This window comes from Propithecus coquereli, unplaced genomic scaffold (genome assembly GCF_000956105.1).
Source record: "Propithecus coquereli isolate 6110/MARCELLA unplaced genomic scaffold, Pcoq_1.0 Scaffold736, whole genome shotgun sequence".
Classification (NCBI taxonomy): Eukaryota; Metazoa; Chordata; class Mammalia; order Primates; family Indriidae; genus Propithecus; species Propithecus coquereli.
The window spans coordinates 68702-95003 of NW_012153463.1; the positions used below are offsets into that span (position 1 = coordinate 68702).

A 26302-nucleotide genomic window follows, 5' to 3' on the forward strand; every position below is an offset into this window, starting at 1 on the left:
ACAACTTCAGCCTGATGCTGTTTGTTGGAGGTATCTTCACAGTGTGTTGCAGTAGGATTCACTTGGCTTCCCATGCCTCCAACTCAGAGAAAGACAAAACCAATTTGATATTGTGTACGTACTTGTTAAGCTGTTTATTTGCGGTTCACACTAGTTATAACATTGGATTTACAGAAGAAATTGGTACAAAGAAAGTAAGGCTCCCATGGCTCCTGGGCAGCAGCAGTCCAGCTGCCCTGCACAGGCCGGGCATGATGACTGCTCCCAGAAGAGGGGAGGCGTCTCGCACCGACTATGCACAGCGGACTGCATGCAGTGGGGTGCCTGCTCTCCTGTGCTGTCTGGAAACACCTTGGAGATGGGGGGCTCTGGGATATTCTCTCACATATTATCTGGTTTAAAACACGAGCTTGACAGTTCCCCTTCAGGAGGTGTTTGATACGTTAGTACCGGGGCTAATGAAACCCACGCAGAAATTTTCAGGATGCTTTGTGACCAGATCTAATAATTGCCACACAAATAGATGCTAGGTGGGGGCTTGTTTAAACATGACTACATTTCCTGTTGCTTTTTGATAGATGTGTTATATTGTCATTTCAATTTGGAAGTTTATTTTTTCCATTGATTTTTACACATCAAGAATAACACAAATAACCGACAATTCTTTTTGCTTTTTGCACATTCATTTCCCCTAGAACAAAAAGTGAACTTTAAAAAAAAATTGGAACCATGCTATTAGCTGTTTACAAAAGTGAATAAGTAGCTTGTGTTTAAGTCTAAAATAAACAAAATAAAAAGAAGCATTTTTTTCTACAGTATGTAGCAAACATAAGGAAATGTCCTTAGAAACACACACAAAAAATTGAAAAAAGTTATTATAGGCATTAACAATATTTTATAATGAAGCTTAAAATCTATTTACATACATAAATACAATTAACTTTGTTGATGCAACTCTTCTGGAAGGAAGAAAACAGCCAAATGATCAGCCTCATCAATACTGACCTGGCTAAAAGGGAGGAAAAAGTTCCCAACAAACAAACAAAAAACCCCAAACAAATGTATATGCTAGGGTAAACAAAAAGGCATTTTGTTCAGATGTAAAAAAATGTTTTCTGAGATTACTGACAAACCAATTTTCATGTATAAAAGACCCCCAAACATGTCATTCCCCTCAGAAATAAAAACCACCAAAAATAAAAATCACCAGGACGGAATGTCCCAAGGAAACAGGTATTTCAAGACAGAAATCTGCAATCCTAAATTGCAGGACATTTGAGTGAAACCATTCATTTCCTTTCTAATCAGAGCATTTCTGTTTGTCTGCACAGAAACCCTAGGCAGCAGAAAGGCTGTCTATTTACTCACTGATTGTAATTTGCCCAGGAAGGTTTTTGCATTTGGACAGCGAGCAGATCCAAAATGGTTGGCAATGTCTTTGTTCTGCTGGAAGAAACCCATAAACCGGAGAAAGGCTGACTCACCATGTTCCTTTATGTAAAGGGAGAAGAACTGGATCTTCTTGTGTTGTGGACATTTGGTATTGGGGTGGGGGTGTGTGCTATCTCCTTAAGTGAATGTGAGAGAATGGAGAAGGGAGAAAGTGGGGTATGGAGGAGGGAGGGGGAGAGAGAAAGAGGGAGATACTGGGGGCCAGCGAGAGAGAAATGTATTTTCAGATATTGAGAAAGACAGAAAGAACTGAAATATGTGTCAGTGTTGAAATCATAAATAAAGGCATGAATAAGCAGTACAAATAGCTTATTCAATCTTTCTTCTCCTGAACCAGTGCTCCCAGATACATCCCATTATCACATTATTGGCTTAAAGGGTCTCACTAATACCTTAATTTACCTGAAGGCAATGAATAAAAAGACACCTTCATTCACCTGAAGGCAATGAATGCAATTCCTCAGGAAAAAAAAAAAAAAAGAGTTGAAACTTATCTCCAAAATAACTAAGGTTTGATTTTTTTTTTTCTGAAAAAATTAAATACTATATATGCTGGTAAGAGTTTGTGAAGCTCTGAATGACCAAACCAGTGAGTCCACAACAAAGTGACCATCCCTCTCCATACATAGCTTTAGGAGTGAAGGTTCAATGTGACAGATTATCTGATTCCCCTTGAGGGGGCGTTAGGCTGGTTTTGAGTTGGAATATCTTCAGGTACCAGAATTGAACTGAAAAACATAAGTGTTTTCCTTCATTTTCCCCCAGAATTTTCTCAGGTCAGGTATGGCAACGTGTGCTGAAAAGAACATTTGAGTTCATTTTGGGGGAAATGGGCTAATGGTCCTTTTCAGAAATTACATTTTTAAATTTTCTGACATTTGATGGTAATTTAGCTGCAAAAATGTAATATGGAATAACGTATGAAACTGAACTGTGGAGGGAGCTATGTCTCAAATGAAAATGAATATATTCTGAGTTTCTCCAAGATCTACTATAGCTCTTCTCTATATAAGAACGACCTGACAACACAAGCTGCTTTATTCTTTAACTCTTACCAAAGTGCTACTGCATCTGTGTAAAACAAATAATCAATATATATATAAGAAAACTAAAAAACAAGTTGTTTTAAATAAGTCCAGCTGTTTTGCTGCCTGCAGCCAAAGATTTGTCTAATTTGAATGCTTAAATTTATAAAATAAAAATCAAACACTGTTCTGAAGTCCTGCTTTCAAATACTCTTCAGAGTTGACCTGAAATCGTTTCAATTAATTTTAAGAGGTACATTAAATAACAACCAGATCATTTTGAGCACACATATGTCAAAATCAGCAGTTAGTATTTATGAGTTGTACAACAACTGCATTCTGACCAAATCCTCCAATAAAAATAGTGCCATAAAATTTACAGTGACATTGGATACCTTTGAATTGTAGCCATGGACAGCAGTGACACGAATCTTTCCTGTCATGCTGGTGCACAGGTGAAGGTGCACACACCCCACAGGGCAGGGTCTCAGCCTGGTGAAAGCAACACAAAGATGGTGGTGAGTGAGCAGCATGGGATGTGGGTTCTGCACAGGTGGGATGATGTTCTCCCACGTGACTCCACTGAGGCATACAGAGAGAATGGGCCCCTTCAGGCCTGCTTCTGGTGGGCCCCTAAATTCATTCATTTGGTTCCTATGTAAATGATACCCTTCCACACAGTTTACTTTGGATGTGTTCTGTTATAAAGTGTATGTGAAATTATCAGAAGGCCATGGAGTGAGCAAATCCCTAGGCAGAAATTAAATCCTCTCCAAAGGTGTAATCATTGGCACCTGCCTAAACCCTTTGGGACCAGATTTGAACTGCTCTGTTTGAAGGGAGGGAGCCAGATATGAGACTCTTTGTTGAGCCTGGCAGAAAATTCCACACTTTTGATCCTCGGAGTGACCCTCAGTGTCTAAAAAATCCTGTTAAAAACATTGCTGCATTAGCTACCAACTTGTTTAACATGAAAGGGAGTTTAATGTAAACAATACTTCTAGATAACCAAGTGATCACATTAACCATCCTTTTTTTCCAGCCTTCTTCAATGTGATACATTTAACTTTGGCTACTATCAAAAAACAAAACAAAATGTAGTACTTGATATTTTTCTCCTTAATATAAGTACATTTAAATAATTAAAAAAGTATCAACACATAAGTAAATGTCTGAACATCAAGATACATAAATATCTAGGGATTCCTTGTGGGAATACAGTAGTTAAAAATGACCCAAAGCTGTAGATGTTTCTCAAAAAAACAACTACACAAAAGTCCAAAAGAAAAGTTAAATAAAACTTACAGAAAAGGGAATCATATTTCTTTCAATTGTCAAAGCAAGAAAGAAGCAAGCTCAAATTTATATAGATATATAAAAATAAAAACCACCCAAATGCAAATATGCATTTTGCAATTTATAAGGTGCGGAAAAGAAAATTAAAAATAAGAATTAGATGCCAAACAGGATGAGTTGCATCCCCCCCAACTCAAATTCCACACTCTTTGGAATAAACAACTTGGTTAAAAAGTGAAGGGTATAAAATCTTTCTTTTATTCACAGCATTGCTAAATCAGAAGCATTCACAGTTTCCCTCTGGGAATCTTCCTGTTTGCTTTACAACGTGTCCACATGGTGGTGGTCTAGCGGACACCCTCAAGTTGTGTCAGGTTTGAAAATCTGTGACGGGCCAACAGCGATAGCGAACTGCATGGGCTTCGGAGGCGCAGGAGGCTGCCCGAGGCCGGGCCGGGAGCGAGAGCCGGGACAGGACGGCAGGCCCAGGGGGGCTTCTCCGTAACAGACGGCTCGGCCGAAGGAGGCTCTTCCACGACGTCAGGCGGCAGGGCGGCCGGCAGGAGGACGCCGCTGCCCAGCGAGGCCCCGCGCTGCCCCTCAGTAGGGCCGCCACACGGCCTCCTCGAGGCGCGCGGCGGGCGCCATGTTGGTGGGGGAGTTGCTGTGGCTGCCCTCGGCCTCCACCACGTCGCTCTGGTTCGGGAGGCTGGGGTTGAGCAGTGCCGAGCCAGTGGAGGCGTTGGTGCAGGGCGGCAGGATGCGCGGCGGCGAACGCTCGCCGCCCACCATGGAGAACTGGTAGGAGCCGGCTGAGGCGCCGTAGTACAGGTAGGGTGAGCTGGCCTGGAAGGGGCCGCCCTGCGCCTGCGACGAGCCGGGGTAAGGCGGCGGCAGGTACGTGTGGTAGCGCGTGGCCGAGCTCATGGCCGACATGCCGATGCCGATGCCGGAGGTGACGGGCGTCGGGGAGTAGGTGAAGGCGCCGGGGTAGTGCATGCGAGGGTCTGAGATGGAGGGCAGCGCGGGGAATTGGCGAGGGTCGCCGAAGGCCGTCAGGTCGGGCGCCGCTGCGGGGTGGGCGAGAAAAAAAATCCCGTCAGTAGGGAGTTTGGGAAGTGCGGTGCTTCCACCCCAGAATGCTCCTGCCCCTGGAGATGGGCGGCTATCCACAATGCTACTGCCCAAGAATATGTGGGCATACCACCAAGAATGCTTCCTTTTTAGAATGTGGGGGACTACCCAGAATGCTGCTGCCCTGTAAGACGCGGGTCTACCCAGAATGCTGCTGCCCGGAAGATGCGGGTCTACCCAGAATACTATCACCAGAAAAGATGGGGGACTACCCAGAATGCTCCTGCCCCGGAAGACGGAGGTCTACCCAGAATGCTGCTGCCCTGGAAGACGCGGGTCTACCCAGAATGCTGCTGCCCCGGAAGACGGGGCTCTACCCAGAATACTATCACCGGAAAAGATGGGGGACTACTACTCCCCAGTAGAAGGGCATGATACAGTACTGTAATATAAGACAGTAATATAAGATATCAGGTAATGTAATATGACATACAATATATGAAATGATATAGTATGTATGGTATAGATATATGCATGGTTATACTATAATACGTATGCTATAAATCAAATATTGATACAATCCCAGAGTTAGCAAACTGCAGCTTGCCAACCAAATCTGGCTGCCACCATTTTTTGTATGTCCCAGGAGTTAAGAATGAGTTTTAATTTTTTAAATGGTTGAAAAAAAATCCAAAGAATATTTTCTGATGTGAAAATTATAGAGAATTCAAATTTCAGTGTCTATACATAGAAACACAGACTCACTCATTATTTTATGTATTGCCTATGGCTGCTTTTGTGTTATCACTGTACAGTTGAGTGGTCATGACAGAGACCATAGGGCCCATAAAACCTAAAATATTTATTCTCTGGCCCTTTATAGAAAATAATTTGCTGACCCTCTATTTAATCAACATATTAATAATATACCAATAATATAATCTGTGATACTAACAATTTATTAATATATAATTACTAATGTAATGTTACCATTCATACAATATGTATAATATGATATATTGTATTCTAACAAAATATTTTTCACATAATATTAGGTTGAATCACAGAAAATTGCCATTTTTGTAGGCTTGAACAGTAGTTAAAAATGGTGGTAATTTCCTATTATTTACCCTAATGGATGGCATAGCAGTGACCATTGAGTGAATGTCAGTGAATATCATTACTACTCTTCTCTCTCCCCATATCTGCCATCAGACTAGTCACAGATTTTTAGAAACAATACAGATTCAGTTTCTGCTGGTATTCTCTAATATGTGCTTCACTGGTTTGTTAACACAAATGGACGTAGGGCCTTGATTTATCTACTCCATTTTTTGCACATGTTGAAATTTTACCAGGAGTGACAATGCTTTGCCTTCATTTTGTTATGATTGTGCATCATTTTGTTAGGGTTGTGCGTTTACAGTTTCATAAACTGGCTTGGGCTATCCTGTGGTTCACTGCCTCCTTCTGTGTTTTTCTTACCTACAGGCTGCCCTTGGGAACTACTAGAAAGTTTGGGTGCCAGGAAAGGTACCCTGTGTTCTGTAGATCAGAGTTTCACAACAGTGGCACTATTGACATTTTGGGCCAGATAATTATTTGTCGGGGCGGTAGGGGGACTGTCTTGTACATTGTAGGATGTTCGGCAGCACCTCTGGCCTTTACCCACTAGATGCCAGTAGCATCTCCCTTACCCCATTGTGACAACCAAAAAAAAAAAAAAAAAAAATGTCTCCAGATATTGCCAAATATTCTGAGGGTTGGGGTGAGGGGAGAAAAGTCACCCCTGTCTGAGAACCACCACAGTAAGATGTACGATGGTGTCCTGGGGTGGTTTTAGTTCCTCAGAATTATTCATTAAATGACCAGGCTAAGACTGTAATCTTTACATCAGCAAATCCAAAGATAGCAACAAACAGCAGAAGCATGAATTAAATGTTTTAAAATTTGAAGTTCTCAAATCAACATACAAAATAACTCTTAAGCTCAGATGGCATGTGGCCTGTGTCCTTTTGAGTTCTGGCCGAAAGAGAAACTTGACGGATCCAGAAGCTTGCTGTGAAAGGAAAGCTACCAGGGTGGATTAATCTGTTTTTGGAAGGCATCAGCAGTTGATCAACTTCCTCATATTTCAGGCCTATTATTCCAGCAGGGAGAGCTGCTAGTGTGGTGTTTTCTCTTTCTCTCTCTCTCTCTCTTTCATTCTCTTTCTCTTTACCCCCCTCTCCTGCCCTCCCTCTAATGGTCTTTTATTGCTCTGGCACATTTTGTAAAAATGAACTAACTCCTCTGTACATTTGGGGTGAATGTGATGAGGGGATATACTCCTCATCACAGAGGTAATTAAAGTTTATAGAAACAGCCGAAGTCTGTAGCAAATCCCTCCACTAATGAGGAAACCAGGAGTCTGACTTTCAAACAAACATTCCTGTTAATCTTTTCAAAGCGAGTCAGACATGTGGACAGGGAAAAAGTTGTAAACTGACAGTGGTTCTGGGGCTGCCCTTCCTTGGCCACTCTCTAGCTCACTCTCAAGCCAGGCCACACCTCATTCCACAGGGTTCATCCCTGCCCGCTTGCTGGAGCCATCTGTGAGCAAGCCCTGTGTCATTTGTTTTTGCTTACATGGAGAGCTGTGACATATTTGAGAGTTAACAGGAAGCTTTACTCCATTTTTCCAGTTACATTTATATGGTCTAGGGAGAAGCCAAGGTAGGAGGAAAAGCATTAGGCATATACAATCAATTTGTTGTCATCTGATGCAATCCTCTGGACACAAATAAATGACTCTGCCCATTATTCCTCTTGCTTCATTTGCCCTGAGACAAAAAGGTGAATCCACTGGAAAATGAATGAAAGGTCACCCTGTTTCACAGCAGTGTCTGGACATGCTCTGCCAGTCTGTTCCAACTACTACATGGTAATATGGTGATGGTACCAAGTTACTGGAATCCGGAGTGAGTCCATGATCTGTCATGGGCGTAAGTACTGGAATGATGTTATGGTCTTAGCTGTTGGGGGAAAATAGTTCTTCCACTTGTGGGCAGAACATTTGAAAGATCTGAAATATTGCCTGTCATTATTCTCTCTACACATGAACAACATCATACTAAAAAAGATCATCCATTTGGTCAAATTATCTTTTTTTTATATATACATTTTGATAATAAAACAACTTAGGCCCTCTAGATATGCTCAGATTCAAATTATCTATTCAAATATTGGTTTTCATTTTAATGTCTTGTCTGACATCCCTTATTAAGACCCATCAGTCATGGACAATTCACCCATCTGGCCAGAGAGTATCTATCCTTTTGGCTGGCCTGGTGCCCCCTTATTCAGTAGCAGTGTGGGCAGAGGTGGGGACCCTTGATATTCACAGGGAGTTTTTTAAGAGTAGGAAATCTGGGGATTAGGAGGTTCAGGTATTTTGCTTGGAAATGTTTCCCCATTGATGGGGCTAAATATTTGCTATGACAGCTCAAGTCTTCACTTTGCAGCTTGACGTGAATGAAAATAGCCCCACTCCAGGGCCCCTCCCACTGCCCCCAAAGGATTAAACAACCTGAGCAGATAATGGCTGCCTTAAAAGGATCTTTTGCATGACTCAGATTAATGCATGCTGTCTGTCGCCCAGTTTGGCAGCTAAACATTAATTTTTTTAAAAAAGGAAAAAAAAAAGAAGAAAAGTAAACCTCCAGATGACAACTCTTTTCAGACAAGGTGTGGAGTCTGTCTGCAAAGGATAGAGTGAGAGAGACACAGAGTCCAAGTCCCCAGTGCAGAAGGAAGCCCAGGTGGGGCTGGGGGCGGGGAGAGGGGCAGCACACAGAGCTGTCGGCAGGCGGGATTAAAAGGTAAAGCACCCACAGAGCAGTGTCAGGTTCTCAAAGCTGTCGGCCAGGCAGCCACTTTCCTTTTATGTATCCCAACCCCCTCCTGCCCCCAGGTTTATGACAACACTTTGCAGGCCTGTGCTCCAGGCTTGATTTCTCAGAGGGAGTTCTGCCAAGTTGAAGAGCAGTCTCCCATGCTGTTCTCTGCCACTGGTGAAAGCTCATCTGGAATTCTCAGAGGATCATTCTTGGGTGCTGAAATGGGACATGGTTTTTATCTACTTCACACTCCCATACCATAAAATGTCCTTCCTTACTCCTTAGGTGATTGAAGTCCAGGCTATTCAGAAGTGTAACTGTGATATGGGATTTTGGAGTACACATGTTACTCATTCCTTTTTAAAAAGTCACCCTTAATCTGAACACTGGTCAGCTGGAGGAGCTGTCCCCTGCAGTTCTTGGACTACAAGGTGCCGATTTTGGGTGGTGACCAAGTCAAAAGACTTATGTAATAAATTCCAAGGGATAGACCTACTGCAGGGACATTTCCAAGGAGCACAGTAATTGTTTCAGATGTAGACCACAGCAAGTGGGCAGAGCAGTGTCGCTAAGAAGAATCAGTAAAAGCTGGCAAGTGCCTTTGGATTCAAACTCTCTTCCTGAGGGACAGGCTTCTAGAAACCACAAGCTCAAGTGATGCCATAATACCTGTGCTACTCTCTCAACTCCTTAACTAGGAGGTACCATGAAAATGTTGGCATTAATGTTCAAAAATAACGTGAAGACTGAACACCTAGGTTGGCTTTCCTATTTTACTATAGCACCCAAGAATACTGGAAGGCAGTGGTTCTCAACTGGGGGCAGTTTTGCCCCTTGGGGACGTCTGGCAATGTCCAGAGACAATTTTGATTGTCACAATGGGGGGAAGGGGAGAGTGCTACTGGTATCTAGAGGCCAGGATACTGCTAAATATTCTACAATGCACAGGACAGACTCCCACAACAAAGAATTATTGGGCCCAAAATGTCAATAGTGAGTAGCTCTGGGAAGGCATTCTGTAAAGCTCTAAGAAGCAGCGAAGGCATCTGGTGAAACCTCAAGTAATCACAATTGTCTGGAAAAAACAACATTATACAACATTTAAAAATGGCAGACATGACTTCTTTGCCCCTTTGACTGCCCCCTAATCTGCTATAATCTGATCCCAAGAGCTGAAAAGCAAAACCCATCTCCCTTCCCCCCACACACATGCAAGTGTGTTTGCAGGCATGTAATGCTGGAGTTCTCTGAAGTATTTTCACAGTTTGGGCCAGCTCCAATTTCAAAGCCTCAAACAGTAAGTTTCTTCTTCTGCCTTCAACAAAGGAATTTTTCTCTGTAACTCCAATTTCCTTGCCCATGAGCAAAGGTGAGTGCCAAGCCCAAAAGGCTCATAGGTTAAATGACTAATATTTAATGAGCTCGTATTAACAACAATTATGCTAACCATGACACCTGAGCTTTTGACACTGTTCCTCTAACCTCAGTATGAACAGCTCTTAGTTGGAAATTCGGGGTATGTGGTTGGCCCTCTGTATTCATGGATTCAGAAACTGTGGATCGATAATATTTTTTTTAAAAAAAGGATGGTTGTATTTGTCCTAAACATGTACAGACTTTTTTCTTGTCATTATTCCCTAAACAATACAGTATAACAAGTATTTACATAGCATTTTACACCATATTAGGTATTACAAGTAATCTAGAGATGATTTAAAGTATACGGGAGAATGTGCTGATGTGATATACAAATATACCATTTTATATGAGGGACTTGAGCATCAGTGGGTTTTGGTATCTGTGGGGGATCCTGGAACCAATCCTCCATGGATACCAAGGGACAACTGTATTGGCTTCCCATTCCACACATACCCCAGTGTGCTGTTTACGAGATCTGTGGAAACTCATCACCACCAGAAGGACCAGTCACGTCAGTCCAGAAGTCAGTTGAAATAATGAGTCCTAGAAGCTGACTACTGCGGCTTTTATATTATTAACCCTTCAGCTACCACCCTTTCCTGCCAAATGTGAGCAACCCCCAAATGCCCAAGGAATCAACTTCTCCAAGCCACTTCTGCCTCCACATCCATAATCTCTGCCTCTGAATGTCAAAAAAAAAAAAAAAAAAAAAATCAATGCATGGGCATGTGATGTAGAGATAGGTAGCCTGTCTTTAAACCATGGTTTATTCAATTAATAATGTTCTGTCAATTCCTTCATGTATCCCCTCTAGTCTCCTGAACCTTTCACTTCAGTTCAGCTGCAAAGAATGTGTTTTCAAGTGGCTTACTTGAGAGTCGACTGGAAAGTTCTGCAGAGAGGGTTGTCATGCCACTGGCTCGTCCAGGTGAGATGGGTGTTGCTGGGTGCACGGAAGGAGAGGCGATTGATCCCAGGTACTGGTAGGACTGATCGTAGGACCATGGTGGGGACGGCTGGATCTGCCTTGTATCTGCAGAGAATCAGGAAGGTAAATTATATGTACGATAGGTTGGGATTTAAAAAATAAAAAGTCTTTTAATAAGAAATTAGTAACCTTTGTTAAAATATGTTATACATGTAGGTAGCCTATTGACCAGTGTTTAATAAGCCTACTCAACTCTAAATATCTGTCTTTGTTGGATGGTTTCTCCCCCAAAGATACTGAAATATTGTTTATGTTTGATTCTTGGAGATTTTCATCTGATAACTATTTCTTCCAAAGATTTTATTTAATCATACTAATGTTGAGAGGCATGGATTACGCTTTCATGGTAGAAGTATTAATGTTCAAATTGTTAAACTGTATAGTATTTGATGATGCCAAGTATAATACGACTGCTCAGACTATTTCGGCTTTAGTAATAATTATAGTTATCATCAGAAACATTTTATAAACTCAAGTGATCACCTGTCTATCTGTATTCAGTAAGCAGAAAGAATGTAGAGTTTTGGGATTTTTTTTTTTTTTTTGTACCTTTGGCAAAAATATTCCTTGGGCTTGTAAATGTTTCTATTTAGGTGAATTCTCCCCCAAGGATGAGGGAAAGAAGGTCTGGTTGGGAAACTGGTGATGAGATCTAACAACTTGTTCAGAAACCCAGCAGTAGAGCTGGCTCTATCAACCCAGGCCTCCTGCTCCTTTTCAAAACTTCAAGTTTGCAACTTCTAAAGGGCAGATTTTTGAGCAAGTATTTTATAGATTGCCATTTTAAGAGGCCTCGGATGGAGAGGACAAAAATCTGACTTCAAAAGATGTAGACAGAATGAATTTTGTGCATTTGATTCCAGCATTCAGAGGAGTCTTAGTTTTCAAAAGCGTCATAATGTTTGCAGATGAAAAAGAAGCCGGCAAACCACCTCTAAGGCAAAATGTATGAGCAAATTTGAATTGGACACTGTCCCACTACCAGACTGTTTTACACTTCTTTAGAGTTAAATATTAATTTTTTCTTTGTGTCCCACCTTCTCTGTGGACAAAGATAACAGCAAACTACCATAACTACTAAGGGTCTTCATAGCCAGAGCTTCCATGATCCTGGGAATAACAATCTAGGAAAAGCAGGTTTCTTTAGAAAAGTACCGGGTATAAGTATTGTATAGGCCATGACATAAAGAAATGAGCCATTCCTACTCATTATAAAATATTCACGTCTGCTCTCTTCAGGGGCTTTTTATTTCCAGCAGTTAAAGTTTGCCTTTTCTGTTTATCTCTTTGAAATTGCTATAGTGGACAACAGAATCAGACATTTGGAGACCCCAGTCTTCCTCCCTAGTCTTCTTCTAACAGCCTGCCCAACTCATACTCATACTAACCCATTTCTTTTTCTTTTTTTTTTTTGCTTGAAAATAACTGAATTCTTAAGTTTGAAAAACCTGACACCTTCGAGGCAAATATTTTAACTTGGGGTCTTTGAAATCTAATATTAAAAAAGTCTTCATTTCATTCCAAATTTTAGAAAATTTAAAGAGATGGCAACGAGTAAGAGAGCCGGTCCATTTTAAACTCAAAAGGGTTAAAATACATTCAACTTCAAGCTGAAGATCCTGAATAATCTTACAACTGACAGTGTTTTCAATGACTGAAGGGAAACAGAAATATCAGACTGTTCAGTATTCCCTTGCTACTTCAAGTATTTTGCTTGAAGTGAAAAAAAAAATCATATACTTAGTTTCTATAAGACATGTTTATGTCCTAGATACACACATTTAACTAAGTGAATGTATAGTACTCAAATATTTTAACCATTTAAAAAGCAAACAAAAAAGGTTTTATAATTGTCATAAACCCTCCGGGCTGTGAATTGTGGTGTAGTAATTCATGCCCTGTTGTGTAGACAGCCTAGCACCCCTAACCCCATGTCTAAAACCACACTAAGCATAAAGTATTATGCCATGATTCATGCTCTGTCATGTTTTACTGCAGGGAAAAAGTTGTGCTAGGCTTTTCTAAACTCATAATTAAACCATGCAAACGTTGCATAATATTTCACAGCCTTTTAAAAATATGCTTTGGTAAAATGATCTTTATGATTAAAGTCCAAGTTCTATGAGTTTTTTTTTTAAACACAGGGTTGTAGATTCAAATCTTCTTATTTCACACCATAACTTAGCTTTCCAGGTGCTGGAGTGGGGTGCAGGTTGGGGGTGGGGATGGCACCAAAAATCCGGAAGCCCACCCACCCCCTTGTCAGTTTTCAGTCATGTGACCACGGTGATCTGTGCTTGGGTTCATAGCCAGTGGTGGGCCAGAAGGTGGTGATGGCGAGCCTCTCGTGTTGGGTTTTTGGATGTTTTCTCCTTCTACGTGTATTATTATTAGTAAAAAATAAAACCAAAAAAGGCCCAGTAATGATGCATTCTGGGTTTAATATTCAGTTACCATCTTTGCTCTGATGGGGCCAGCATGAAAGCACGAAGGCAAGTCTAGAGTGGCAGTGCTGTGGGCCGCTCTGTGGGCTGATAGGCAGGAGAGGTGGGCCTGAGCCTGTCTGTGTGGGGAGCTGCTAGGTGACCCTTTCTTATTTTCATCTCTGAAAGGTGATGATCTCTAAATCTGTTCCAATGACGACAGGACAGGATTCTATAATAATTCAAATAGGTCCTACCCAATATTTCTTTGCCTACCCTGTATGTTACTTGTATGTTAAGCAGAGTCAGGGAAGAGTCAGGTGTGGGGTATGGCGTGAAGAATGGTGCTTGTAATAATAAATACGTGTATTCGGGGAAGAGGAAGTAGGGAGGGATGAGGGGAGTTATCCAGAAAAGACCACAGGCTAAGGAAGAGAGCCACTGTCAGTCATTCTCCAGAGCATAGGGCCATTTGTTCTGGAAGGAATTGCCTCTGATAAGTCAATGCATCAAAAAGAACAAAAGTTTATTGGAACATTTACTATGTGCCAGGCATGTACTATGTCCCTGGTAACAAAGGGATGAATAACAGCAGTATGGTCCCTGCCCTATTGGAACTTATAGTCAGTAAAGATCTCAGGACTGTGTGATGCTTAGAAAGGCTTCTTCCTGTTGCATAAATTATCATACTGAGTGTTGCTTCATTCATAGATTTATTCACTCATAGGTTCATGAAGTTATTTGCTTGTTCATTCAATCATTTTTCCCAACAAATATTTTTGCTTTATTAGGGCCACATATAAATATGTGAATATTTATTAGTATAAGCACTACTCACTAGTGAATGGAAGATTTCTGCCTTCTGGGAGTTACAGTTACTGGGGGATCTAGGGCTGTATCCAGGCTAACTGCTATATTAGCTGCCTAATTTGGACTTGCCAACAACTGTCCCCAACGTAGAAACAAGAGCCCTAGTGGTATTTATTACATGCTTATGTTCTGCCTCCGAGAGGCTCAGACTAGGGGAAAGCACCAAACTTAAGTCACAGACAGATTTCAGTTTGCATCTTGCTTTCACCACAAAGTGTATAACCTTATTATTAAAGTCACTTTATTTTCTCTGATCCATAGTTTTCTGACTTCAAAAGGTAATAGTGAGGAGTAAGTGATATAAGCTATATGTAAAGCAAGTATCACAATTTCTGGCTATAGTAAATGCTCAATAAGTGTGAGTAATTTTTATAATTATGTTACTAAAAAGGAAAAGAAATCCATGCCAAAGGACTCATCTGATGTTTATTGGTAAGACCACACATACCTGCTCCAGGATGAGGCTTAGGTAATATTTTATTCACAGCTAAAGGCTTGACAGCCACACTCTTCAGACTAGAGAGGAGCTAGGCTCAGGAAATTAAGTGGTAAAGGGGAAAAGAAAATGGAAGTTTGGGATGAGGATGGAGAAGGCAAGAATTCAATATCTCAGCAAATTCATATTTCCATTAAAGAACGCATTGGATTAGAAAGTTTAAATTTGAGCCTTTCTTCCTATTTTTTCCAGGGTAAATGATGTTTTGGTACAGCCACTTTATCAAGGCCATTTTGTGATGGGTTATTTTCAACTTTTGGATCATCAAATAATGGGTGAAACAGAGCCCCCTTTCTACATTCCTGAGCCCCATTCCCTTCCATTTGAAATGGGAAGTTAGGGATAAGGTGAAGTTGATGTTAGCGGTGAGCTCAGATGTATACATGGCATATATCACTTGATAAGAAAGTAGAGTGCTTTTATCTTTTGATATAGCAATATTAAAATGTCTCCAGAGTAAACAGTGACCCTATTAAATAATTCATGTCAAAATGCCCTGCTGCTTCCCGTTTCAACTCCAAAATCTAAAGAGCTTGGGAGTCATCACTAGTCTTTTTACAACAACAACAAAAAGCTGAAGAAACTGAAATAATCCATGACTTTTCTTGGGTCCACAAGAGAATTGAAGTTACAGGGCAATATGCCACCCCCAGATCTTGAGAGGCAGGCAAATACAGACAATCACAGTGAGGTCTGCTTCCTGGGGGCAGAAGCTGCTGAATCCATAAACTGAGGGGAACACTTAATGGTGATTTTGTCAAATTGCTGGAGCCTGAGTATAGACTAGTGCGAGAGTAAGAATCTCCTTGGGGCTATAGTCTTGGTGGGGAGGGGCACTTTAGTGGGTTTTTCATTCAGGAAATCCACCAGATTCTCATGGGATCTAATATAATAACAGTGGGTTACAGCTGAAACAGCTTCAAGGCATAGACTATTTAAGGAGGAGTTTGTAGAGAAGCTCAAACAAAAACAAAGACACTAGAGGAATTTGAAGTCTCTAGCACCTACGGCAAGCATTAAACACAGCCCAACTCCTAGCTAGATGAACATAATAACTCACACCAAAGGCTTGTTTGCTTTAGTTCCTATTACCTAACATATGCTTTCAACAAAAAATTACAAGAGAAAAGCAAGCAAAAACACAGTCTGAAGAGATAAAGCAAGCATCAGAACCAGACTCAGATGTGACACAAATTTTGGAATTACCAGACAGGGAATTTAATTATGAATAATATGTTAAGGGCTCTAGAGGAAAAAGAAGACAACATGCAAGAACAGATGGGTAATGTAAGCAGGGAGATGCAAACTCTGAGACTCGGAAGGAAATTCTAAATACCAAAAGCACTCTATGGAAACGAGGAATGCCTTTTTTGGGCTCGTCAATAGACAGCACATGGCTGAGGAAGGAATCAATGAACTTGAAGACATGACAATAGAAACTTCCCAAACTGAAAGGTAAAAAGAAAAACAAAAGAAAAAACCAGAACACCCAAGAACTGTGAGACAGGTATAACATATGCATAATTGGAATGCCAGAAGGAGAAGAGAAAACAGAAGGGAAGAGATATTTGAAGTATTAACAGCTGGAAATTTTCTAAAATTAATGACAGACACCAAACCACAGGTCCAGGAAGCTCAGAGAACACCAAGCAAGGTAAATACCAAATCTATAGCTAGGTATATCATATTCAAACTACAGAAAACCAAAGAGGAGAAAAAATGTTGAAAGAAGTTGGGGGGGGGGAAACCCAACACCTTACCTATGTAGGAATAAGGATAAGAATTATGTCAGATTTCTCTTCAGAAACCATGCAGACAAAAAGAGAGTAGAGTAAATATTGAAAGAAAAAAGCCACCAACCTAGAGTTCCAGCAAAATTATCCTTCAAATGTGAAGGAGAAATAAAGACATTCTTTGACAAATAAAACTGAAATAATTCATAGCCAGCAGACTTGCCCTGTAAGAAATGTTAAAAGAAGTATATAAAGGAAGAGCATTAGAATAAATTAAGGTAAAATAAAATTTTATTTTTCTTATTCTCTTTCTTGTTTTGTTTTGGAGACAGGGTTTCACTCTGTCACCCCGGCTGGAATGTAGTGGTGCGATCATAGCTCACTACAACCTTGAACTCCTGGGCTCAAGTGATCCTCCCACCTCAGCATCTCGAGTAGCTGGGATTATAGACTTGAATCAACTGATGCGAAAGATAACTGTCTGTTTATAATGATAATAGTAACAATGTATTGGGTGATTATGGCATGTGGATAAATGAATGAGAATAATGACAGAGACAGGAAGGAAGAAGTTGTGTAGTATTATTTGATGGTGGACTTAGATTATACATGTTTTATACATGTATTTTTCAAACTCTAGGGCAACCACTAAAAGCTTTTTTAAAAAGTATAATTGGTATGTTAACAAGGGAGATAAAATAGACTTATATAAAATGTTCAGTTAAACCTAGAGAAGGCAGATAAAGAGGTTTCGGGAAAAAGCACCAGGTGCAACAAATATAAAAGTTATAAATGGTAGATACTAGTCCAGTTATATCAATAATTTAAATATGAATGGTCTAAATGTACCAATTTAAAGACAGATTATCAGAGTGGATTAAAAACAAGACCCAGCTATATGTTGTCTACAAGGGACCCACTTTAAAGACTCAGATAGGTTTAAAGTAAAGGGATGGAGAAAGATACACCACGCTAACACTAATCAAAAGAAAGCCAGAGTAGCTGTATTAGCTTTATGCAAAGCTGACTTCAGAAGAAATAACATTGTCAGGGACAAAGAGGAGAATTACATGATAATAATGAAGGTCAGTTCTCTAAGAAATAATCCTTAATATGTGTCCACCAAACAACAGAGTGTCAAAAAACAGGTGAAAACTGCTAGAGCTACAAGGAGAAATAGACAAATACACTATGATAGTTAGAAACTTCAATACCCCTGTTTCAATAATTGATACACCAAGCAAGCAGAAAGGACATAGTTGACTTGAACCGTACTGCCAATCAGTATGATCTAACATCTGTAGAATATTCCATCCAACAACAGCCGAATACACATTCTTACATTTACATGGAACAGTCACCAAGATAGGCCACATTCTGGGCCATGAAACATAGCTTAACACACTTAAAAGTATAGAAATCATACAGAGTATTTTCTCAGGCCACATGGATTTAAACTAAGAAACCAGTAACAGAAAGATAGCTGGAAAATCCTCACATATTTAGAGACTAAACAGCATACTTATTATATAACACGTGGGTTGAATAAGAAGTCTCAAGAGAAATTAAAGTATTTTGGACTAAACGAAAATGAAAATACAACTTATTACAATTTATGGGGTGCTTAGAGGGACATTTATAGCATTGAATGCATGTATTAGAAAAGAAAGATCCAGAATTCGTAATCTAAGCTTTTACCTTAGGAAACTAGAGAAAAAAGCAATATAGACCTAAAGCAAGCAGATGAAAATAAATAATAAAAATTAGTGAAAGTCAATGAAATTGAATACAGGAAAGTAATAGAGAAAAATCAATGAAACCAAAAACTTGTTCTTTGAAAGTTTGAAACATCCTCCTTTGTCCTCATGTTCCTCTCAGGCCACAGGAGAGGATGGGTAGAGACACTTCCTGGTCTTAACTCTGACCACCCACCTCTATGGTCATTTTAACAACCACCCTCAAAACCTGGGTTACCAACAGCACCGCCTGAGCTGTGCCGCCTTCCCGCAGCCTGGGCCCGGAGAGGGTTCAGGGGCGGTGGTGCTTGGTTGTCACAGTTAGAAAGCCCTTCCTTTCCTTGGCTGTTTGGCTGATCCCTTTAAAAGACCAGATCTTTCATTCACCTGTCAGAGCCATTTAAACATAAGTAACAGACAGTCACTTATGCCACAGAGCTCTATCATCTATTTTCGAAAAAGCCAAACCTGCTTGGTGAACATAGAAACCCTAGGGGCAGCCATGGTTTTTTCCCCCTTTCAGCTTGGAAGAAGGCAGGGAAGTTCCCAGGGTTCCCTCCAAGTTCACCTCAGTCACGGGTAGCTGGTATGATGCCCTCTTGGATGCCTCAGAACACACAACAGGATGTGACTCAGGACTCAGAGATGTGAGTCAGTTTCCAAGGTGATGTGTTAGGGCGAGCCCCAGTGGTGGTTTACATCTCCATCTGGAACCCCTGAGAAGAAAGATCTGGACTCATCTACAAATAAAAGGGGTGCCCCAGATGCTTCCCAGCTACCTTCAGTGTTATGTGATGTCAACTTTCACAGCTCCTGGAGTGGACTGTGGGGGACATTTTCCTGAAAATTCTACTGTCTTTGAGAAACAATGCTTCCTATGGCCTCTGTAGCAGGGAGTTAAAACTGCAACCCAGCACACATAGGAATAGCAGTCACCTTCGAGTAGCCCCAGGTAGCAGACACTGGGTTAGCACATTGCTGCTATATCATTGAAATCCCATGATAACGTGAGTCAGTCAGCACCAGCCCTGGGTCCAGAAAAAAAGGGAGATTGTGAAAGAGCTCCGGGATTTGCCAACCGTTTGTCTCCGGCTGGCTGCAGACATCTTGGTTAGTCATGTGCAGCTCAGATGCATTCATTGTTCCAGGAATTACTTTGAAGAGAAGCATTCAGACCAAGCCGGGACAGAGGCCTGCCTGGGTTTGCTGTCTTTTAAAGGCCTCCAGGGTTTTGAGGGAGCTGGTCTTTGCTGTGGACCTGCCGGCCCGAGAGGTGGCAGTCTGCCTACGGGAGGCAAGAAGGGAGCTGTGTGGCCACGGCTCCACCACTCAGTGCTTCTGGGACTCCTAGTCCTCACCCGGCGGGCCAGGCTTTGTGGCTTTGTGGTCAGGGCCCCGCGAATCTGAACACTGGTTCCTGACATCACGGCCTCTCCCAGCCCTGGTGGTTCACCCCAGAGTCCATTTCCTCTCAAACCTCTGCTTCCTCATCTCTAAAAATGGGGGTAACCAGACTCACCTGCCTCACAGGTGGGAGAGTTAATTAATGTTTGTGGAGCAGCTTTGAGATCCACAGATGAAAGGCTCTCTATAAATGCAAAGTGCTATTCCTCATTAGAGCTGCCAGACAGTTCCCAGGGGAAACAGTTCAACCTTTACCACCAGGCCGCTCCCCTCGGCCAGATCAGTCTGAGACACGTCTGGAAAAAGTCTCTGTATTTAGGCAGAGTTCTCTCTGAGGAAGGGTTCAGGGATAAGTCACTAGCTTCTAGAAAAGATGGATGTTTGATAACCTGTGACTTTCTCTGTTGGCATTATGTCCCCATCGTGGAGGGAAAGTGGCCTTCGGCCCATGTGGGCTGGAAGGCCCACAGTTCTGAGGGAACAGAAGGCACCTTCTGGTCTCTGCTGCGTCCTCCCTTGCAGACAGATTATTTCTCTGTACTTTGTTAAATAAACATCCATTGCAGACACCTCTGCCATAAGGATTTTCTGCATGTCCCACTTTCTGCACGTGGAGGGTAAAGATGGCTTCCTGCTCCCATCCACTCCTTCTCCAGCACCTTTGCCCTCTTTCTTAGTTCCTTGAAAAAGATGAGCTGGAAGTACTATGTGGAGGGCTGGGACATCTGAGGCTGCCTCCATTGTGGGACCAGACCCGTGGTGGAGAATGAGGACCCTCACTGCAATACGACAAATTACTGACACCTCAAGTGGGAGACTCCAAGCAGGAGAGGCACAGCATCTCCCAGGACTCCACATCACTAAAGAAACAGAATTTTCTCAAGAACGTCCCATGACAGTCTTTGCTTAGATGGCCGAGGGCGGGAGACCAGCAGAGCCAACCTGTAGTCCAGGCCGGCCACTGCCACCGCATGCTGACGAGGGGCCTATGGGGCTTACCAGAGGCGCGAGTGACCTCTCTGGCTAAACAGATCCAGAAAGAGCTGTCCCTTGGGCAGATCGTATTAACTAATATGGCTGAGACTCTGCCAGGGTCCTTGTAATGCATCAGGGTGGCAGCAGGCAAGAAAAAAATGGAGTGACATTATCTTTGGGACTGCGGTGGCTTTAAAATGACGAACCCCTTTCCCCAGGAATTGTCAGTATTGGAGAATAGGATCCTCGAGTCCAGCTCAGAACAAGATCTGGTCCACAACAGATATCTGGCATATCATTTTGCAGTCTGGGCCTCCTCTGGGTGCTACGCCATCTACCTCTGCAGCCCCCCAGCCCTCTGTGCCCGAGTGCTGCCCCCGGGAACCCTCCCCACCAACCCAACCACAGCTCTCTCTGTGTGTGTTCTCCTACCTGCAACCCTAGTTTTCACTTCGGCATTTTTGTGATTTTGTAAAATGTTAGAACTTTTGAAGCCCATAAAGCAGTCTTCTCTGTCATCTTCTCCCACGTGCCACAGGCCCTAATGCATCCGTATTGAATTTTATGCCAAAAAGTCTAGTTTTAGGCAGCCAACTCTGAAGCATGGCATTCTATTAATAATAAAAGGAGCAGAAAAACTCACGGGAATGGGGGAAAAAAGAGAATGCAAGACAAGACAATCTAGAGAGTGTGGAAAGAGGATGTAAAAGATACTTAACATAAAGATGATTTGGTTCGTGTTGGCCCCAAACATTTCCAGCATTTGAGAAGCTCACCCCATAGCTGTCCCCCAGGAGCCAAAAGGGCTTGAGCAAGGATACAGTAAGGGTGTGGTTTTGGAGTCTGAGAGATTAGGACAGAGACCTTGGTTTGGCCTCTCGCTTACTCTGTGCGGAGGTAAGTAACTTAACCCCTTGGAGACTCAGTTTCCCCCCATGTGAGGAGAGGTTATTGCAGCTGCCCTTTAGGTTACTGGGAGGCTGAAATGTGACCCTGAGCCCAGGCATTGTCAATGCAGTACCTGGCACCTTGGAGGCAGGAAACAGTCTTCTCTCTCCGGCCCTCTCAGAAAAGGATAACGGTGTCTGGACAGCACCGCTTGCTCAGCTGGCCGGTGCTCCACGTGACAGAGGAAGGAGAGGCTCAGCCCCCAGAGCCACCATGAATGAGACCTTCCTTAGGCAGCCAGAGTTCCAAAATGCAAATCGTGGTTTCACGATCGATATGTGTGTGGTTCTAGCAGGGTAGCACATACACTGCTAAGATGAACTATAAGCCCTTCCGTGGAGCACCAGTCTCCTTCAGAGGGAGCACCTTGGCCGCTCTGCAGAACGCAACTGCATGGCGGCACACAGCAGAGTCGCACAGTGCCAGCCATGACACAGAATCCAAAAGCTGCCTTTTGCAAATCGAGGATTCACTGTTTTTTGTCTTATGAGGGGTGACTCATGTTGAATGGTGACCGTTCTTTCTTTAAGAGCTTCCATTCCATGCTTCCAACTCTAAGAAGAATACTCTGACAAAGGGAAGTAGAATAATCCCCCAAGCTGAAGCATACCCGCTTTGTGCATGCTTGCTGGCGGTCAAGTGCCTGCTTCCCCACCTCTTCCTGTTTTTCTCACGCAGCCCTCCTGACCGCACTGTCTCGGCACAACTGTTCTTTTCCTACCTGCACCCTCTTCACCTTCTGGTTTTCCTTTCCCACACATCAGGCCTCAGCACCTAGAATTCCCTGCAGCAAGAGCTGGGAGGCTGGAACCTCAGGGAACTGTGCAGTGGGGACGCTCTGTGCCCTCTTTTGCACACTCCTAGCCCAGCCACCCTGTCTCTCAGAGGAGTCTGAGAAATCCAGTGCCTGCCTGAGAGAGGAGTGGGCACTGTGGGATTCCTGGCCACCCCTTCACCTTCAACACCTCTGGACTTTATAAAACTAGGAGGGAGATCTCCGAATGTGCAGAACAGTGACTTTCTCCTGTAATAGGGCCTTGCCACTCCAACTGGTCTTTTCATTCCCCCTTCTGCTATACCAGAAATAATGACAGATCCAGGAAGTCTATTCTTTTCACATGAGGACGGGCCTTTCTCCCCAACTGGAGACACGCCATTAGCGCAGGTACTGTCTGCTCTGTTGGTAGCCTCAGAGAGAGAGCAGGAGAGGCCGCCATGAGCACAGCATCGGCCTTCATTCCTAAAACATCATGCCCTGCACACCCACCAGCTCTGGCTTATTTTGCATAGACGTATTTCCGAAGGAGCGGTGTTAATCATACTTCTTAAACTCAAGGCTTCTCCCTACAGAAAAAGCCCCCAAGAAATAGCTCTCTGACACTTCTCTTTAATTTTTTAAACTGCTAAGTTACTTAGATATTAATATTTGCCATCAAGCAAGAGTGAGGAAGAGGCTAAACTGTTCCCTCATTGAGTGGCATGTTCCTGTGCAAGTTTTGAATTCTTTGGAATAATTGGATTTCTTTGGCCTTTGAGCCAAGGGGAATCACTGTGAACGTCTCCTGTGCTATCAGACACCTCCCTCTTTCTTTTAAGTTTCTCTGCTACAGTCTTCTCCCCCACCTTCAAGTGAGATCTGTACAGGAGGAATTTGTTCACTTAAGTTTGCAGTCGTTTTGCACACCGCAAAGAACTGACCTTGACGTGAACTAATTGGGATTGCAATAGATTAATAACACAGGTTGGCGAGGTGGAGTTTGTAGCATAAAGGAGACCTTTGAAGATAAGAGCCATTTGTGCTTTCACAAGCTCATCCCTGGTGCCCTGAACAAAGGACATAAACTAATAAAGTCAGATTCATCTAGGGGCAATCTACACTCGCAGAGGAATATCACCCCAAACTCTGATTCAGAAAGGAAAATGGAAATCTGCCAGAATTCTTTTAAACTCCAGCATAGATCTCGATTTAAAAAAAAAAAAATGACACACACACAAAAACTCTTGGTAATAAGCAGACCTCTGATGATCTAAAGATCCACAGCTTCATTTATTGACTTAGAGAAAGTAAATGGCATTTCAAATACAACCTTCATACTTTAATAGATGAGGTCACCCTGAGAAAGATGATACTGAGCCCAGCACTGGAAAACCTCCCTCCAGAGAACTGCTTTGATTTACAAGGTCAAGGAAGGCTTTCTCATAGAAGCAATAAGTTCTCAGTGACTTGGACTAAAATGGAAGAATTTAAAAAAAAATTAAATCTAGAAGGTGAAATTCTTGCTCAAAAAAAGGATGACCTATGGAGAACAGGATGCTAGGGACCTAAAGAAGTTAAGAGTCAGAATTGATTTACTACCAAGTATAGACATCTAAGTAACACACATTTGTTTCAGGCATTGAGATCCTGTGTATATTGACTTAATCCTTGTGAATTTCTCAATTGATCTAAACCAGCAGTCATCAAACACGGGTGACCTCTCCTCCAGGGGACTCCTGGCAATGTCTGGAGACATTTTTGGTTGTCATGACTGAGGTTGGGGAGGCCAGCGATACTGCTTAACATCCTACAGTACACAGGATGGCCTCTGTAGCAGAGACTGATCTGGCCCTGAAAGTCAAGGGTGCCCTAAAGTGTCAAGGAAGACCCAGCACAGGGAAAGCGCACGCCACCACAGTGGTTTCAGTCCCCAAGACGTGACTTCCAGAGGTGCCTTCAGACTCAGAGGAACTTAACATAGCACTGTGCCCTGGGTGGAACGCAACTAGAACCGAGGGGTGCAAAGAGATAGGGGGTGAGGTAGGCACTTCCTGGAGCCCTTGTGGGAACCCAGGGGTGGCTACAGTCATGATGCACCGAGGGAGAACTCTGTCATCTCCATGTCAGGGTTTAAGACGACTGCTTTCTTACAGCTTCACAGCCTGGCACCCAGACGTGGAGCTGGGTGAGCTGCAGGTGTGAACGACCAACAAGATCACTCCTGAGCTGACCGTCGGCTTTGCCACCTGGGAAGGGACAGGCTAGCACTTGCCTCTCCTGAGCTTCCCGGGCATGAGTCACATGTAACTAGATAATGATGCAAATTGCTGTCAACATTTCTAAGGTTTCATTCCAACATCTCATGGAATGATAAAGCAGAAACAACTTCAGAGTCAGCCGTGCCAGCCCGGTCTCAGAAAGCTCAAGTGCAGAAGGGTGAAGAGACTCCCTCTGTTCCCATGGCTGGTTAGTGACAGGGAAGGGACAGACCTCTGGCTCTTTGTAGACTACTGTTTTTACTATGTGATGATGAGAAACTATTCCCTTCCCCTCAATCTAGTACCATATATTGACAAAACAGAAAGACTGATCTAAACCTCAAAAAAAGAAGAAATTGGCAAACACGTTGCCAGGATGGGCGCTGCAGAGGAGGACCTTTGCCTGCTTACAACTCTCAGGTTCTGAGCTTTGTGGGGCTGACTCCATTTATGTCTCCTTCCCACCCGAAACTAAGTCAAAACAGCCTCAGGTCTCAGATAAAAGCTGGGGTCTGTTGCTGGGAATTCATGAATAACCCGAAGTCACACTTGGGGAGGGTGGTTACCATTCCTTTTCCGCTCTGTGCTGTGGGGGTGGTCGAGGGGAGGAGGCTTCCAGGGACAAGGGGACAGCTACAGGGACCATGTAGTCTCCCTGCTTGTGCCTTTTCTTCTAATGGCCTTACACTGCCAAGTGGCTGCAACATGCTGATTTTAAACGCTTTTATGGAAAGTCCCATCCCCTTTTCTGCTCACGTCACTTAAAATAATGAGTTAGCTGCACTCGTATTAGTCTGTCTTTCAAGTGGATTAAATTCACAGGCTCACTCTTCTCCGGTCTCGTAGCTTTGGCCTGGCTGTCTGAACCTCCAGATTAGAGTGATGAGCCTTCGCCAGACAGCAATGAGACGCAATTACCTAGGCAAATTTTTGAAGGATTTGAGCCCTGGGGCACAGGCTGTTTATGAAAGACTAAAAGCACCGTTTGTACTGAGCAGGGCCAGTTGCCTCTGTCTTTCGAGTTCTGGATCCCGCCTGCCACTGGACTCTGGGCAGGATTTCTGGGCCCTGATAACATCAGGCTTCTGTCCGCACCTCAGCACCTCAGGGTCTTTGCTCTGTTTTTCAACAAGAAAATGCAAGTACTAACAAAAGCCTATTATAACATCTCCCTTTGTGTTCACAGACTATCTCTCTCATTGATTTGTGTGTTTTTTGCATTGTGTACCACCCCGAAAAAATGCAGCCAGAAATCATTCTATAGCTGATTGGCTCCAAAACGTCTTTGGAAATGAACAACCTTTCCAAGAAACGAGAACTTCCCGTCTTCTTTGGGAAAAAAAAAAAGCAAACCAGTCTCAACAGCACCTCCAAAGTACTTTCCCCTTGACTGGAACAAAAGAGGTTTCTGAGGTACCGAGGAAGAGACAGAGAATGCGCAAAGGGAAGGCTGACACGGAGAGTGACACCAGTCTTCCCTCTGCTGGTCCGTGTTTTGTTATTCTTTTCAAACAGGGAGCAGTGGGTGACATAGATGGGCTGGAATGATTCTACATCCACCAAGCTGAAA

General features: G+C 42.8%; 1 protein-coding gene across 2 annotated transcripts in view; it reads right to left on the bottom strand.

Moving 5' to 3' along the window:
• Positions 1-575: 575 nt before the first annotated feature.
• RUNX1 (runt-related transcription factor 1) overlaps positions 576-26302 on the bottom strand; it is a 234543-nt gene continuing 208816 nt past the window's right edge. For both annotated transcript variants that reach the window (XM_012661819.1, XM_012661820.1), the window contains exons 8-9: positions 11016-11177; positions 576-4843 (exon numbers count right to left, since the gene is read on the bottom strand). In XM_012661819.1, coding sequence (XP_012517273.1) covers positions 4374-4843; positions 11016-11177 — 632 coding nt within the window. In that variant the 3' untranslated portion in view covers positions 576-4373. The remainder of the gene's footprint in view (positions 4844-11015; positions 11178-26302) is intronic.